The following is an 18,179-nucleotide window of genomic DNA, read 5'->3' as shown; positions in this document are numbered from 1 at the left end:
TGTTTAGTTGTCAATGGATTTTAATATATTTAACTGTGTTGTGCTGGATCTAATTATAACTCTCTCTCTAATATAAAGTATGGGTTGAAGGTGATATGAACTATAATAAAGTGGGTGCTTTGAATAAATAAACATGTCAACCTAATTTAACCTTTCCTGAGTAAAGAAGAAACAGGCAGATTTCTTCGTGTTCTAGAAATAACGCTCCAACTTTGAACATGCCATCGCTTCGGCGCTCTTTTATTAAATATTATCATCCCCCACCCAACCTTGCATCTTAATCCTGTGAGTTTTTGGTCTTTTTAGCTTATCAATTTATTAAATTCCTCTTTGTTTCAGATCAAAGTTTGATTTTCCAGCATCTCTCCACCAAGGAAAAAGCAATATAAATATAAAGTATGAACGTTCACACCTTTTTTGTGCCCAACTTATAAAGACCAAACAAACGGAGAAGTTTCATCCACACATGGCAATTGTTCTTCTTCTTTTAATGCATGAAACACATTTTAGCCTTGCAATTTTAATGAACATATATAAATAACAATTTTATAATAAATTGCTAATTTTTAGATTGAATAAATGATAAGTATAATTCTTTAAAAATATTTAAATTCTTTAAAAAAAACTTCAAATAGCTATAATTTTTAATGGACCAATTGATATTTTCTAAACTCTCAAAAACGCATCTATACATATACACACTTGCTAATATACTCTACAATTGATTAATTGAAAACTCAATTTAGTTGCCCACAATTACCAAGGAAAGAAAAAAGTTGCTGGAGCAGTGGTGGTAGTACTGCTTGTTAATGCGTGCGTCTTATCTGGCACAATTTGCCTCACAATAAATGTAAAGCCAATCCAGTATTAGCCACTAGGTCATCTCTCCACCACAATCATCATCATACCAATTTCCCAATTTCGAAGTCCTCCCGCGACACACCCACCGGAGGGTCTCTCATTTTCCTTCCCACTTTTCTCTCCACTTCTGAATTTTCACCATTCATTATCATTTTATTAAATAATTTTTTAAATTATAAATAAATAAAGAGTAAAAATTAGAAAAATAAAAGAAGAAGAAGAAACTCCTCTCCTCACATGTTCTACATGTGTCCATCCAAATTGAAATAGTAGATTTTTTTAAAAAAAAATTTATATATTCACAATTTAATTTATAGATAATATAACAACTTCTATAATTCTCTCCGTTCAAAATATAAGTAGTTTAAAAAAAATTTACATATCAATAAAATTTTTATCATCATAAAAATATACATTCTTTTATTTTTTTACTTTTAATTTAGTTATTAATATATCTTATGATAAGTAAAATATAACTTTATATAAGGATTTAGATTCACGAATATAAATGAAAAAATGCAAAAAAATTTACATGTACTAGATTGATTATATTTTAAATTAAGATTAATTAAAAAATATTTATATTTTAGACGAGAAGGGGTATAATTATATATATATATATAACATTTTACGTTAATATAAATCATATTAGCAAGAAATTCACTCTTCTGTTTAATTTCATATTGTATTTCATTTCTCGAATTTCGTTAACGCGAATCCTTATCTAGTAAACAAAAACACAACTAAAAGAGGAAGCTGTACTCTTTCTTGTCCTCGTAAAGTACAATCTGTGTTCGACCAAAAAAAAAAAAAAAGTAAAGTACATTCCGTAGAAAAATGGTGGTGGTTAATATAGATATTTAGCAGGATATTCATTACATTGTTGTAATAAAGTTAAATGACAAATTAATCCCCAAATCACAGGTTTATGAGTATCTTTTATGCAGTATTCTTTTTTAACATTTAAAAATAATATAATTTAACTCATGTATTAATAAAAGTTAACTATAAATATTAATTATCTAAAAAATTACACAAAAGAGAAAAAAAATTACAGTAAAGGCTTCACAGATATAAATTAGGATCTAAAAAATCATAGAAAAAGATTAAGAATGGTTCTTTTTTATAATTTTTTATTATTTTTTGTCATTCTAGTCAATTAATGGTTAGAGTTAATTTTTATTAACGATAAAATTTAAATTGTATCATTTTTAAAAGTTGAAGAGAAACATCACACTAAAAATAAATTTAAAATCTTAATATTCTTAAATTTATTGTTTAATAGTCAATTTGCTCTTTTATTCTTCTTAATATTATCTCTAATTAAGTACGGGAGAGAATGTTGTAATGCAAATTTGGAACTTTTTTATTTAAATATGATAAATTTGGAGTTTTATTCTTTTTTAAACGAAATTAATAACTTAATCATGGTTTCGTACAGTAGTTAGAAATGTGTTATAAAAAAAATGGGGAGTATGTGTTTAAGATATATTTTCACGTTGTATTACGCTGTCAATGAACAGAAGACTTAATCCCTTCACAAGGGTCAGTGTAGAATTCAAATCTTCACACCTGCATGGCACTCTTTCTCTTTAGTCTTGTTGCGGTTGAAACAAGCGTTGGCGTTTACGGGACGCGAACATAATACGACTACAATGTTGTGCCCACATAGGGTGTTAATTATAATCTTCGGGTTGACTTGGTGGTCTTCCTCTCCTGTCCTCTAAGGATACAGTATAGTTGTGTCAAAATCCCAGTGAATGGAGCTTTCAAGGAGCATCGGAATTTGGAAAATGCATAAAGTTAAAGGGCAGGCCAAAGAGACAGGACGCAGACATGGCTTTTACGTTTTGGAAGAACCACTCACCACACCGTAACATTGGTTCTATCAGACTTGGACCATATATCCCAAGGTTTTAATTCTCTTTTAATAGAAACAGAAAATCTATTAATGAACCATCAACAAATACAGGTGGGAGTAATAACAATCGAGAAAACAAATTAGGATGATGATCAAAGAGACCCCAAGGTTTTAATTCTAGTACTTCTACTATCAAACAAATTAGGATCAAGCACTTTCTATTTTCAAAATGTGGGATCCACTCATGAACCTAAAATATTTAGCATTAGTTTGGAGGGAGGGAAGAATAGGGAGGAAAACAATTATTTTCAATTTTTTTTAATATTCTCTCTTCTTTATTTTTCTTCCTATCCATATAAAATATTAATTTCTGAAACTATACAAATCCGTCGCACTATATGGTGACAATTGGCATAGCATCTATATATCCCTTCGTTTTCCCCTTGTAAAGAGCTTGTGTACGTGTTAATTCATGTCATCGGAGTACTAGGTTTAATGTTGTCATTGCTATTAATGGTCCCCATTGGCCTAATAGCACCAAGACATCTTTGAATAGTGGAGTGTGTGTGAAGCTTTCTTATGAAAAAAGTGTAGAGTGTTCGAATTCGAATTTCACATTTCCACTTTTAAATGATAAAATGAATAGTTCAAATTTAATTGTTTTATAAAACAATTAATCAAAATATCATATAAAAATAAATAGATTTGAACTGTTAAAATTTGACTTTTGCAGTTAACAGTGGCGTGTTATTGTTAAACTTTTTTACAAATTAATTTTTATTTATTTCTTTTATTTTAGTTATAAACTGTGCACGTCAAATTTAATGTAATACTATAATAATTTTTTATAAAATAGTTAAATATAAATCATTCATTTTCTATCTATGGGTGGAGAACTAGAGATGATGAGAGAGGGAAAAAAAAAAAAGGAGAAAGGGGATGAGGAGACGATCTACTTCCCCTTATCATTTGCCAACAACATTTTTCAAAGAACACCAAACCCACCAGCAAGTAACACTCGGAGCTTAGAATTATGCATTGGATTTAAATCTTTGAAGTTGGAATTGATGAATTTAGGTGAAATTTTCTTCTTTTTTTTCTTTTAGTATTTTCACTCATTTCATTATTTTTTATAAAATATAAATGCCTTCTCTCCTATTCTTAAAAAGAAAAACTTTACAGAAATTCACCAATTGCAAAAGAAATTATTGCATGGACTTAATGTACCATATTATTTATGTTTTGTCTACTAAAAACATGACATATTCTGCCAATCTAATCAAATATAATATAATATATTATTATTTTTAATGACTTTATTTTTAGAATGAAGTGTCTCTTTAATATTTTATCATTTCTCTTTATTATCATCAATACAAAATTAATTTATATTTACTGCCACCAAACATGTCATATTTTTATTAGATAGAGCATGGATAACATGATGTACTCGGTTCATACAAAAATTTATCTTTTTTGTTTGCCAACAAAATTTATCCCTATTTCAATTTAAATTTTTGAGAATTTAAGTCCTTATGCATTTAATCTGTGAGTATTTTTTTAGATATCATTTGCTCTGTTTTGCATTTTTTTTTCCTAAGAAAAAAATCTCAAATAAAAAGCATTAAATGCTACAATCACTGCGGGAATCACAGCATTTTGCTTTGATGGTGGTAACACAGGGGACCCAGAAGAAAGAAAAAGCATCGGAAAAATCAAACGACGAAGCAAAACAGTAGAGGACTAGTCAACCATTTACTTACAACTTTGTTGAATACTCCTGTTATGCACTCTCATCAGAAATTGAACGATAAGATGGTAAGACTTGAGAAATAGCATAGCAGGCTAAAGTGGAACAAACTATAGGGTCTTTTCCCACACCCCCTTGAGGCATAAAAAATCTCAAGAGTGAATATCAAAACCTGAAATTATTATATCCATTAATGACAATGATAATTCCATTACGCACACCGACCTTTTCACACCCAGAAAAAGGAAAAGTAGGGAAAAAAAAAGGTTTCAACTCACAAGGAAATATAATCTCCTACGCCGCTGGGAGCTTTCAAGCAAATAAAAAGAAGGAAGGGGACGAATCACAATTTTCTTTAATTTAATTTCTGATTCAACAGTTTAATTGTGACCTTACATTATTCTTTGTGAATGTAATGATTTCATTATGCCACGACTAATATCCTTTTTACCAAAGAGAGCGGTATTAATTAATAAAGCAACGTCATATGAGCGGAGATAGGCCCATTGGCTATCGCTATTGACAGTAACACTGCATTTTTTTGTTAGCATTTAAAATGGAGCAATGCTTTATTTAATGAGTATTTTATTAAGTTGATATTGGTATAGTTTATTGAGATGAAGTTTGCTTTTCGTCACGAAATAGAATGGTTCTTATCCATCCATCTGAACCCCACTATCGTTACTTGTATTTTATGTAAGCAAACAATAAAACTAGTATTATCCTCAAATCCTTCCTTTTCACATTCATTCTGCTGAATAAGGTTGAAACGGCCAACTCTGTTGACTTATTAATTGATAATATATATTTTCTACTTACTTTGAGATTGGAATCTCCAAGTGTGACTCAATATGAGTCGATGTGAAAATCTAAATAATTAATATATAATAAAATAAAATTATTCATCAATTTAAATATTTGAATTTTAAGTTAATATTTGCTATTTCTCATTTTCATCACCTATTTGTTGTTTGAATTGGTGTTTGTGACACCTTTGACATGTGGAGCTTATAGACTAACACTTGAGTAGGTAATTACTAGAATGTTTAAGTGTGGGTAAACATAATTAAATTTAATAAATAAAATAAAACGACTCATTTGCTCTCTTTCTTGGATGTGTTTGGGGGCAAAATTGTAATGAAATAAGAATAGGTGGCCATTGTTATATCAAAGGGCAAGTGGGCGACCCACTTTTATACAAATAATGGCAGACAAAGTCAGAAGTGTCCGTCCCGTCCTGCGTCTCGTTCATTATTCTTGCTTTCTCAATCGCCATCTTCGTTCCTTTGAGTAAAAAGGATTTCAGATTCAAATTCAATTGCTCATAAACATGAAACCCGCTTCGTTTTAAACGTACCAGTTTACTTCCTCACATATTGATTTTCCAGCTTTATTCTCTACCAGTAATTAAAAAAGAAAGCTGGAATCTAAACTGACCCATGTTGTGGGTTCAATTCAATCTCCCACAGGCTCTTCCAATTCAAAAAAAAAAAAAAAAAGAAAAATTACTCCTCAACAACTGCATCGGTGTATGTCAACCGTTGACTCTGAATAATTTTGTTGGTTCTTGAGAGTATATGACTAGACACTTAAATATTACGGCGAGACAAAAGTAACTGTACATGAGGGATTGCTGATCTGTCCAAAATAGCATTAGTTCGAAGATGCTGCTGTCTTTATCAAACTCTACTATTTGATCGACTCAAAAAGCTGACTTCCCTGGCCTAAATGTATTGCACATGCTATATATATATATATATATATATGTTTGGCTCCTAAAGCATTTTATATTATTGAGCTCATCATTGTTAGGACGCTTTTCGTAGGATGCTTATCAATAAAATTATGTAAAAGAGAGAGTTTTATATAAATCATTGCCTTTCACAATGAGTGTGATAAGTGATAGTTCATCAAAATAATGTCAAATAATTAACATCCCCTAGGAGTGCCCTGGATAATCATCATAACAAGTTAAAATTAACACGACAAAAGAGATTTACGTACCATATAGTATACTTCCCTTCAATTTTTCTTCTGGTTCAGGAAAGAAAAATGGTTCACATGCTTATAAAGTATAAACATAGAGCATTGGAATCATGGTTCCTTCAAACTTGTTCAACTGGATTCCAGAGAACTAGAATTATTTTGTAAATAAAGAACCTGCAATTTGCTTTCTATTCCCCAACAAGTCATTGAGATGCTTCAATTAGGCTTCAGCAGACAACCTTGAAAACTCTTTCTTAAACAATGTTTCCTCACCTGAAAGCACCTCCAGATGCAGTCAAAATGATTATCCTGATTGCACCATCTGGCAAGAACTCACTTAGCAGCAGCAAGAAATGAATCAAGAAGAACAATTGCTAGAGTGCAATGAGATTGAACACAGCCATAAACACAGCAAATGACATGAGAGTATACAGAGTCTAATGAACTTGTTGAACACGACTAACAGATACTGCAATTTACGAGTTTCATACCTGAAAAGTAGCAGAATGCTTTGAACCAGCGGGAAGAATTTTTGTGAGCAAGAGGAAGAACAAAAGGACCTCCAGTAATCAGTGTCCCATTGTTGGCAAAAGCTATGTCTTTCTCTGGTTTTATTATTGCAGACAAAACATGGTGGTCACGGCTCCTTCAGAATAAACCAGTTCACGTACATGGTAGCCAGAACTGCAGCCATAGATGATAGACCAAGCTGCTTGAGGCATCCACGAGGAAATGGCATAATGAGCACTTATGTACAAAACAACAAAGGCACACCATTGGAGGTACTTAATTCCATTTCATTTGAGTGATCAGACAGACGAATGAATTGATGACCCAAATGAGACTGCTTGAAATGTCATAGTATTAAGGGAAGGAAGCATGGTGACTCTTGCTGGTTATTGAATAATGGTTCAGGGTTGCATGGAAGCATCAAAGCTCCTTGAAGCATTAGGGGTCTCAACAACTGCAGCTGATCCACATTTTCATATTTTAGACTTAGATGCTTCCGTGCGACTCTGAATCATTGTTCAATAACCAATAAGAGCCACCCTGCTTCCTTTCTTCAATGCCCTTCCTTTCCCAACTTGTACATTTCAAGTAGTCACACTTGGCAAATTTGAGTCATACGCTCATTGATCCAAGTCTACCAACTTAATGAGTTGGAATTAAGCAAGTACCTCTAATGATGCGTTTTTGTTGTTTTGTGAAAGAGCAGTTCATATGCCATATGGTTACTTGAAACAACCAGATTAATCATCTTTGGCTGTAGCTGTGGCTATCATGTGCATGAGCTCAATTTTCTCCGAAGGAACCAGGACCAACATATGTTATCGTTTGGCCAACAATCCAGGAACGTTGTGTCAAAGACCCCACAACAGTGAGTGACCATGAGCGCCCACAAGGCCAACTCAATCTATAGCGAATGTCACCAAAAGCTTCTGAAGTTCGCATCATGTGCTTACCTGCCACGAACCCAGTCATGATAATTAGCCCATTTTAAATCATTTAAGGGACTAATATTAATCTATGAGCATCCTAGATTTGATTTATGCTTACAGATATATACGAAAATAGGTAGTACTCTACAAACAGTGAGAAAGTATATGTAATATCATCTGAAGCAAAAGGACAGTTAGTTAATGAATCAATTGGCAAGTGGGAGCTGAACATAGAAGAAAATAAGAGATGATTCTTTGCAGAAATGAAGGGAAAATCACGAGGAACGCAAGCAAGCTTTGTGAGAAACGATGGACCATATTACTTGTCGTGAATCCGATGGTGGGACCAGAAGTATTTGGTGTGTTCAATAGGGAAGGCGAAATCCAGACATCACAAGTGACAACCTCTGCTTTGCTTACGTTGTTGATGCACCTTACTCCTCTACCTCTTGTATGCCTGCCGTATTCCGTACACTTGGAGCTTATCTGTATCAGGAAATAGAAATGTTGAACCAGCGTAATTAACGACCGCAATATATATTATCGGTAACTAATTTATTATTCACAAAAAATATTAGTTAAAATATTAATTTTTTAAAAAAAGTCCACATTTTTTTATTTATGTCCTTTCAAAAATTTCTAATAACACATTCATGATTTTTAAATATGGAGTATTTAAAGAGAAGGAATGAAAAAAACAATGGTATAATTGAATATAAAATTTACTCAATACCCTTTATATTTTAGGCTAGAGGATACTTTTAAAAAGCAATTTATATTATGGTTCAAAAGAAGTACCCCTTCTTTTTTAAATTATAAAATATTTTAGACAAAGGCTTACATATTAATAAACCTCATTAAATATACTTAACAATCTTTTTTTTTCAAAATAAAAATATTCCATCCATCCCAAATTATAAGATATTTTTAGACAAAATCTCACATACTAATAAACCTCATTAAATATATTAACAACCTTATTTTTTTCAAAACAAAAATATAAACTTTTAAAAATACCTATTATTTAATATATTGAAAAGAGAAAGGAAAAAATTAATTATAGAGAAAAAAAGATAGTATTAAAATTAATGCATTTAATGAAATCTTAATTTATCAAAGTATTTTTATATTTTGAGATAAAAAAACTCCTTCAAAAGTGCTTTATAACTTGAAACAGAGGTAGTATAAACTTTCAAAAATATCCTTTATTTAATAATCTTAAATCTACACTTAATTAATATTAAATAGAGAGAGGGTAATATTAAATAAGCCTATTTAATAAAATTTTAATCTTCTTAAAGTGTCTTATATTTTGGGACATAAAATCTTTTTCAAAAGTATCTTATAATTTAAGAGGGAAGGGATACTTATTTTTTTGTTGGCAATAAGTATCCTCCAATAGGAGGTAATCCTATTTGAGGTATTGTGGAATGCTAAACATAGGCACCTTTCAGCAAGAATTCAAAACTTGATTTGCCACATCGTAAATGACTAGTCTTTTTTTTTAAAACTAACTGTATTAGTTTAGATAATTAATTTTATTTAAATACATTAATTGCATCTTTAACTATAAATGCACATATACACGACATGTGCATCAGGTATGATAATATGTATATGTCCCCAATTTTAAGACAACATATGCATAAAAAAATAAAAAATATACAGTATAAAAATATTTGAGCTTTAAATAATTATTTCAAAAATAATATAATGTATTAATCATGAACAACTAAATTTTAGCTGTTTTAAAACATTAATTTTTAATCATCATCATGTTTTGCGTATTGTAAAATACATGGGAAGGATGCTTGCTCCTTTCTTACTAGTATGTTGTAGGGCAGTAGTTTTTATTTTTGCTTTCTTTGTCTATAAAAAAAAAAATTGGGATAGGTATCGCATCAAATGTGTATGAGATGCATATGTGCTCGTTGTTTATTTGGGAGATAATGGAAGTTTTAATATTTTAAATTTATTTTGGTTATTGATTTGGTTCCTTAAGTTTAAATTTTATCAATTTGATATTTTATGTTTTCTTAAATTATTATGTGAATCCTTCAAGTTTTAAAACACAAATTAATTATCAAAATAATCTAATGTGAAAAGTATATTAATGACTTTACATGTGTGTGTAATTAAATGAGAACAAATTAATCCTTAAATTAATATAATTAATATCAATATAATTCTTTTTATTGTGTTTTATTATTTTATTTTTTAAAATTTTAGAGTTTATTTTTCTCTACCTAAATAACTATACTTCTTTTTTATTAATCTACATGGCTTCCATCAATATTCTATTATTATGTTAGCAAATTTTAATAGCGTAATTTTTTTTAAAATAATAAGAATTAAATCGATAACTGAAATAAATTTAAATGACTAAAATAATAAAAATTAAATTTAAAAAATTAAATTAATAATTAGATAAATTTAAGGAATTAAAAAATATATCATTCTTTTATTTTGAAATGTCCCGCTGCCATCTGGCTAGGTCTTAAATGTTGCCAAATAATCTTTATTTGGAAAATAACCCACATGAAGGAAAATAATCTTTATTTGGAAAAAGAAATCATGAACGCATTCAAATCATTTCAGAATATTAAACATTGATTTGAATTGATCTTTCAACATCAATTAACGTTTCACTTTCTTGCTATATACTCTCAAAATGATAATATAAGACATGTTTTATAAGCTTTACTCAATTTAAATTACAAGTTATTGAATAGGCATTATATATATTTTTAAATTATTAAAACCTTATTTTCTTGAGTAATTAATGAAAGTGTTTCAAGTTAATCAAATGTTATATTTTTAGATTCAAGAGTATGATTGAAACGATGTGAAAATTTAAAAAAATATTTTAATTAATTTTTTATAAATATAAATTTGTTAATAATAACTTATATCATTACATGTGGGTTTTTTTTTTTTTTTTTTTTTGTGGATGTGCGGGTGAGAGAAAGAGAGGTTCCTTAGAACATGGGATGTCCTAATCAAAGACGGACCTAGAAAGAAGTTACTTTTTGATATTCTTTGAGATTATACGGGTCCCTCGTGCACAAGGCGTTTGATATACAATTTAGGAGAAATTTTAATGAGGGATCCTTGATCAAACATAATACAAAAGATAATTCTTAAATTTTTAAAATTTTATTGAAGCACTCATACAGATTTTCGTTTCAATTTGTGATAGATATAATAAAATTATCCTCATTTAAATGAACAACATAAATGACTTGATTATTCACATACTGTATATTGTTCATTTATTTATAAAATATTATTTATTTTTTTATTTTATTTATTTATAATCCTACTTTCACTTAATTTATGAAATAATGAGTTGATGACAGGGAAAAAAAGCATCCAGTCCAATGGCTGGAATACAACATTTAAACACTGAACAATAATCGAATAGAAAATCAATGCACAGAAAAATTGGGTTTATAGTTTGACATCTGTTTTTGTATAATGTGGTATAGTCGTAATTGAAACAAAGGCTGTGGGAATTGGTGGCATCTGCAAAGAAAGCTGCCGAGGTTTAATTGTCGATTACTCATCAATACTATTCATGAATTCCACTCTATGTACAATTTACGTTTCGATTCAGTTTTTACTGATCTATTCATCTCTTTTGCCTGAACATTGATTCCAGATCATCCGAGAAGCCTTCTTCGAGTCGACCAGGCTTGTGGAGCACAATGAACAGGTCTGCATTGCTCTGCGTTTTCATTCCACCATGGCCTCTCACACGACATCGTTATTATTGTGATTTTCTCTGAAATCTTAACATGAAGTGTTCATTCATGATGATCTTATCAGTTGATTTGTGAAGCAACCAGCGGAGCTTATGGTGCTACAGAACTAACAGATGAACCTAAGTGGATAGTTGATGGCTCAAATTTTGTGCACAGGTAAATATGAATCTATCTATCTATATATTCTCATTTGTAGATGGACATTTGCATGCTGACACCGTATATTATAGAACTACACGCGCGCGCACGGTTGATCCTACTTCTATTTGTAGGTTTGTTTTCCGTTTTATCTACATTGGCCTTACCTTATCCAATGAGGTGACCGATCTTTCACATTCTTCACGCTTTCCTAGCTAGTGATATTTATTTATCACTATTTAGTTCGTTTTTTTAATATACAAAATTAAATTATCTATTAGTATTTAACAAGGTTAAGTCTTTTAATGTATTATCCTTTGTGATGATATGTTTGAAATGGCCGTATGTTAGCATTGCAGTGGCATATGAGGAAAGGGTATGTCTTGAACTTATGCAGATTTATAATCTAAACGGGAACTATCAAACTTTTTTCATGATACTGAGGTATGACTTAGTGTATGTTTGGTTTCACATTGAAAATTATCAAAAATACATTTTGATTCAAAACAACGTTTTGGTTGTTTTGATAGTTTCTGACATGAAGCTGGACACAACCCTTAAACTTTCTTATGAAGTAGAGTGGAATGCAATTAGTTAACTGTGATAACTGATAACTACATATGATTAGGTGACATCCCTTGGAGCATGGATTTCCTTTGATTTTGACCTCTGTGGGGTTCCATATGGAAGCCTGGATATATGCTTTCATCTTGGCTATAGCGGTTGCTGGTATGATTCGCAACAAAAATTTAATTTATGACATGGTTTTATACTCTAGTTTCAACCTTATAAAATTTTTAGTTATTCTGAATATAATGTACCACAAGGCATCAATTCAAAACTTTATGCACTTCGTTTTATAAGTTCATTTCAATCAATTAATGCATCCTGTAAGCAGAAACTAATTGTGCTTTTCAGGAATGTAGCCGATGCTACTATTGTTACAGAAGCTGGAGGCGTTATGTATGATTCACGAGTGAAATCCGTTGGCTCATTTGCTTTGTTATTTGACGAAAATGACGTAATCCACAGTCTAATGAAAACCACTTTACTTAGTTACTTGTTTGGTCCTAAACATGAAGTGAGACAAACGTGGAATCACTAATCTGTCCAAACTAACGTTAGTTGAAAGATGCTGCTGTCTTAATCAAACTCTGATACCTGATCCGATTAATCAAAAGCTGATTCCCTGGTCGCTTTCAATTAACGGAGCAAATGTGCTGCGCATGTTAGACTTGACCAGATACTACAATCATGATGAAGATGTTAAGACCTTAGAATTGAACCTTTTGGGCAACAATAATGATGAATGAACTGAGATACACTACTCCATTAAAACAAAACCTTTTTTCTTATTCAACTGAGGAATGAACTGCGATACATTTTTGAAAGCCATTTCTAGCAAAACCTTGACACATGCAACAATTATACAAATGGTAGAGTTGCTGGATGCCAACAAAAATAATGGTGAAACATGGTTGCACTTAGCAAGAAGCCATGAAATCCCCCAGTTCTTAATCTGCAGTGATGTCATGCAAGAATAGGGGTCATTCTGGAGGAGTTTTGCAAGCTTGCTGCATATTCTCGCGCCCACAAATCATAGTGGATAATTTCTTCCAAAGAAGGAGAGGACACCAATTCCTTTTGGTGTTCCTCGCATGTTAGCTCCACAACTTTGAAAATATCCAGATAGCTAATCCTGGAAACACCCAAGAAGCCCTATCAGAAGACAATTCATATTCACAAGACCAAGCCTACAGTAACAGTTGCATGCCCTAGCAATCAAGAGCTATAAGCATAATAAAACATAGGATAAGAACTGCCGCAGTCAATGACATGTCCGTTGCAGACCCATATGACAATTAACCAAACAATCAGATTATATTATTTTTAATCAAAATACAATATCAGTATATGGAATTCAATCCTTCATCTATAAGAAGCTACAGAAGTCAAGAAATATATACTGACAAATCTAATGAGAATGAATTAACAATTTCATTGTGGTTTTTTTCTCTTTAAACAAAGAAAACCAAGGGCGTGGATTTACATAGGTTAACTAGAAAATGCTACTAAGCAATGGAAATGCAAAGTTCTTCAGATACTGTTTCACGTTCCAGGTTGAACTTCGAAAACGTATTGTTAGTGCTTTTTACTCCCTTCAGACAGAGTGCATGCAAATGATCATTCATTATTTTTCACTTTTATCACCCAACGCATTTTTTATCACACAAAGATGAGAACCTTGGACTTATCAAAGGTTCACATTTTCCATATCTTCATTTCTTTCTCTCCCATCATATAAGAACAATTTCAGTGAGACTGAAGTTTGACAAGTCCGCAGAAACAAGGAATTGAGTATATACACAATGAAATCGTCAATGAAATAAGGAATTGAGGGACTCACTTTTCATCAATAAACATCTCTACAGCTTTCTCGTTAGCTGCACTGAGAACTCCTGTCATAGTGCCTCCAGCACGTCCAGCAGCGTAGGCAAGATTCATAGACGGATACTTCACGTTGTCAGGAGCTTTAAATGTTAAAGAACCAAGCCTGTATAATTACATTTCAGATGTAGCTACGTCAAATTAGCAATCTAATTTTGCAAAGTATGTCAATTCGATTAACTACCTAATATACCATACATAGGATATACGTCACAATATTAGCCGCACTGGGGTAGTAATTATATCAAGCGTATTTTAAGCAGCTTTTTCCCAAGATGCTGCTTAAGAAATGGATGACGATAACCATGAAACTTCTCAAGTTACACTTAGAAATGAAAAAAAAAAAAAAAAACACAATCCTATATGAAACCAGGCAAGCCAAAGAGGGAAAGGAGATGAGATTATCTGCCCATTCACGGTAGGGGTTAATAAGTTAACTTGAAATTCCTACAAAATCCAATTTGATACTTCCCCAAACTTTAACGATGTTAATATAACAAAGAAGATTCATCACTTTCATAAACTCAAAAAAAGTCAAAATTTACAAGTTGCAGGGAGAATGACAGTACTTGCACAGATCAAGACGAGGCCAAGTTACTTCAGAGCAATAAATTCTTTCAGGCCAAGACATCGTATAGAGAATTGGCAACCGCATATCAGGCCACCCCAGCTGTGCAAGAACCGATGAATCCTGAAAACAGAAAAATAATTTAGTATGAGAAAAAGATAAAACAAGTATTAATGATCTTTTACTCCTTCCTTGTGTTGCTTTTTCCGTGTTAATGTATTTAAACTTAATACAATATAACCTCAACCAATATCCTTTTACTATTTGGCCCAAGGGCCTAGAAGTTTTATATATAATCATTCAGCATGTTAGTTTCCTGTGTAACAAGCAGCAGGCAACATAACATAGTAAAAGAATTAAACCTGAGTTTCGATCATTGAGTGTATGATAGATTGCGGATGAATGACAATCTCAATATTATCATAGTCAGCTCCAAACAAGTAATGTGCTTCAATTACTTCTAAGCCCTGCCAAAAAAAGGAAGAATATTTCTTATATCTACAAAATTCACGGCAAATTATTAGATCCAAAGAATGCAGTTTTCCACCCCAAATATTGACACACAAAATAGCCAAACCTTGTTGAAAAGGGTAGCGGAATCCACAGTAATCTTTTTCCCCATATTCCAGTTCGGGTGCTTTAATGCATCAGCGACTTTTACATCTTTCAGTTTTTCGACAGGCAAATCCCTGTCAACCAGTCATGGGACGAATAACTAAATGCAAGTTGATTTCTGGATCGTATAAAGTGCACTAAGAACAGGAAAAAAACAAGGGTTTGCAATAAAAGGAAATTGGTTCAAACAGATCATGATATGATTATTTGACATCTTTTTGTTTGAGTTACCTTCTGATTCAGTAAAGAAAAATGCCTCACATGTATAAAAACACAGCATTGTGATCATGGCTCATTCAAACATCTACAAACTGCGTACGTTTATGAAAATTAAGTTCATTTTCTACAGAAAAACATAATTTGTTTTCTAATCCCCAAGACAAGTAATTGCAATGCTTCATCTAGGCTTCTCTAGACAACCATGAAAACTCTTTTAATTTTCTCACCTGAAAGCACCTCCAGATGCTGTTAAAATGATTCTCCTAAGTGCACCATCTGGCAAACCCTGGATACACTGCAGAGAAAAATACTTTTGACTTCAGTACTTATGAGCTGTAAGAAATGCAGCAAGAAGAACAATTATGAGAGTGCCATTAGGTGCGCACAGCAATACATGTAATAATTGACACGAGAGTATACAGAGTCCATTGAACTTGTTGAACACTATTGACAGATATTGCGATGTCCTAGTTTTATACCTGAAAAATGGCAGAATGTTCTGAATCAGCAGGAAGAATTTTTATGTTATGCTTGTGAGCAAGAGGAAGAACGAAAGGACCTCCGGCAATCAGTGTCTCTTTGTTGGCCAAAGCTATGTCTTTCCCTGCTTCTATAGCAGCAACTGTTGGCTATGAAAATAATAAGACGAGATTCAGTTGTTTGTCTAATTGTGTTAACATCTTTTCTCTCTAATTAAACTTCTATCCATAATAAAAATTAGCTATTTTCAGTAGAAACACATGAAACAAATAGCAATGGAGGTGCATAATATCTCAATATCTTTATATCCAGATCGGGAATCACGAAATGCATATAGCATAGCAAATAGATTGGCTATAAAGGGGTGAAATCTATCAAAATAAAAAAAAAAAAAAAGAATAAAGTTACCTTCAGTCCTGCACAACCTACTATTCCCGTTACAACAGATACTGCATCAGGGTGACGAGCAACCTGAAAATATGTAGTTATAGTTTAGGAAAGGCAAAATTGGCTCTAGAAGCCAAACTACATAAAGACCGACTGAGATGTCTACCTCAATGATTCCTTCTTCTCCAGGGATAATCTCAGGTTTTTGTTCAACATCAGCCAAAGCCTCTTTGAGTTCATCAATAAGGGACTCGTTTCTAACAGCAACAAGCTGAGGCTTGAAAGTCTTTACCTGTTCGATGTAAATATTTGCAAAGGTGAAATTCTATTGTCTCTACATTGAAAATAAGACATACTGAGCCCGAATTTTTCCCCCAGATAAAATAAAGAAAAAAGAATTAGATAGGCCATTTGCTGCATGAATCATGTAGCAATAATATTTATAATATATTGAAGGAATGACTGGCTAACTCAGTCAAGTTGATTTACATTAAGAAATTTGTAGTTCTGATCATAGATGGAGAAATAAAGCAGCAGAAAGTTTCATTATGTGACTAAATTATGGAGTTTACCTGATCCGCGAGAAGGGTGATGTTTGAGCCAGCTGCAAGGGCCACAACTTTAAATTTATCTGGATTCTCAGCCACTATATCCAGAGTCTACAAGACACAAGGATAAAAAGGTACTAAGTGAAATCTTCAGTTTGATGTGTTATGCGCCAGCATGTGACAATTATCTTGAACTGCATCAACAAGACCATTCAAATTTATAGTATGGCTGATTTTTAAAAGGTAGATTTCAGTTATACCTGAGTTCCAATAGAACCAGTGGAGCCCACGATAGAGATGGGTTTTGGCCCATCCCAAGTCTCGCGACCCGCCTCTGGAACCGCTCGTCCTGGCCAAGCAGGAGGTGGTGTGCTCACGGAGCAATGAACTCTACCTCCAACTTTTGTTCCACAACCTTTTCTCTTTAAAGCAAAACCACCTGAGAATCAAATGACATCAGTTTGAGAAAAAAAATAAATCAGAAATATAGAATAATACCGGAACATTAAGAGTAGTCCGCACTCAGAAATGGTTGGCACATAATCCATGGCATTAATTCGTGAAATGACAAAAAAACATGGAGAAGATGAGCATTAAGATAATTGCATAGGCAAGAAAACTGGATTACAATAATAACAACGCACAAAAGGATAGCATAATTTTCGGGAAAGTCGAGCCAAGGAAACATAATTCATCATATCCCAGCATAACACGTTCCTTTGAGGAACCGGAAGAAGAAAAACGGCAGGCAAAGGAGTAAGAACCTGGAAGGTTTGCAAGTTTGCCAGACTTGAAGGACTCGGCGAAGAAAACAGACTTCACTTCAGCTGGAGACGGCAAATTCAGAGCCATGGGAAGAAAAAAATGGAACGCAGTTGAATTTGAAGAACAGGGAAAAGGAATCAAAAGAGACAGAAATGAGAATATCTGTATGTGGTGGAAGAAATGCGCAGTGTAATAGCCTAAAAGATGCGGATTTTGGGAGCCATTATATATTATTTATCATTTATTATTGAAAGGAAATGGATGGAAAGTGGGCTTTTCTGTTTTCTAATTCTTCCAAGAGCAGCACTGAAAAAGGACGAAAGAGTGTGAGACGAGTGGCCTGGGGAGGG

The 18,179-nt window shown here is 32.3% G+C and overlaps 1 protein-coding gene across 1 annotated transcript; it reads right to left on the bottom strand.

Annotated features, from left to right (window-relative positions):
- Positions 1–13,131: 13,131 nt before the first annotated feature.
- Positions 13,132–18,165, bottom strand: LOC129320903 (1-deoxy-D-xylulose 5-phosphate reductoisomerase, chloroplastic). Its single transcript, XM_054966577.1, has 12 exons — positions 17,829–18,165; positions 17,325–17,503; positions 17,089–17,175; positions 16,683–16,808; positions 16,538–16,600; positions 16,129–16,278; positions 15,877–15,944; positions 15,393–15,504; positions 15,178–15,282; positions 14,817–14,938; positions 14,207–14,353; positions 13,132–13,498 (listed from the first exon to the last, which is right to left on the bottom strand). Exons 1-12 carry the CDS (start codon positions 17,914–17,916, stop codon positions 13,330–13,332), a joined length of 1,416 nt encoding a protein of 471 aa, XP_054822552.1. The 5' UTR covers positions 17,917–18,165; the 3' UTR covers positions 13,132–13,329.
- Positions 18,166–18,179: the final 14 nt, after the last annotated feature.

This window comes from Prosopis cineraria, unplaced genomic scaffold (genome assembly GCF_029017545.1).
Source record: "Prosopis cineraria cultivar Desert tree isolate PC_DT_omini unplaced genomic scaffold, ASM2901754v1 PC9, whole genome shotgun sequence".
In the NCBI taxonomy this organism is placed as follows: Eukaryota; Viridiplantae; Streptophyta; class Magnoliopsida; order Fabales; family Fabaceae; genus Prosopis; species Prosopis cineraria.
The sequence above is the reverse complement of the archived record's forward strand: the minus strand, read 5'-3'. Positions and strand labels throughout refer to the sequence as shown.

Excerpts from the sequence above, each read along its gene's own strand:
- LOC129320903 (XM_054966577.1), bottom strand. The coding sequence starts at position 17,916 with ATGGCTCTGAATTTGCCGTCTCCAGCTGAAGTGAAGTCTGTTTTCTTC. Across the intron at positions 16,601-16,682 it reads GAGAAGAAGGAATCATTGAG|GTTGCTCGTCACCCTGATGC; the intron begins GTAGACATCTCA and ends ACATATTTTCAG. Across the intron at positions 16,279-16,537 it reads TAGGTTGTGCAGGACTGAAG|CCAACAGTTGCTGCTATAGA; the intron begins GTAACTTTATTC and ends TTATTTTCATAG.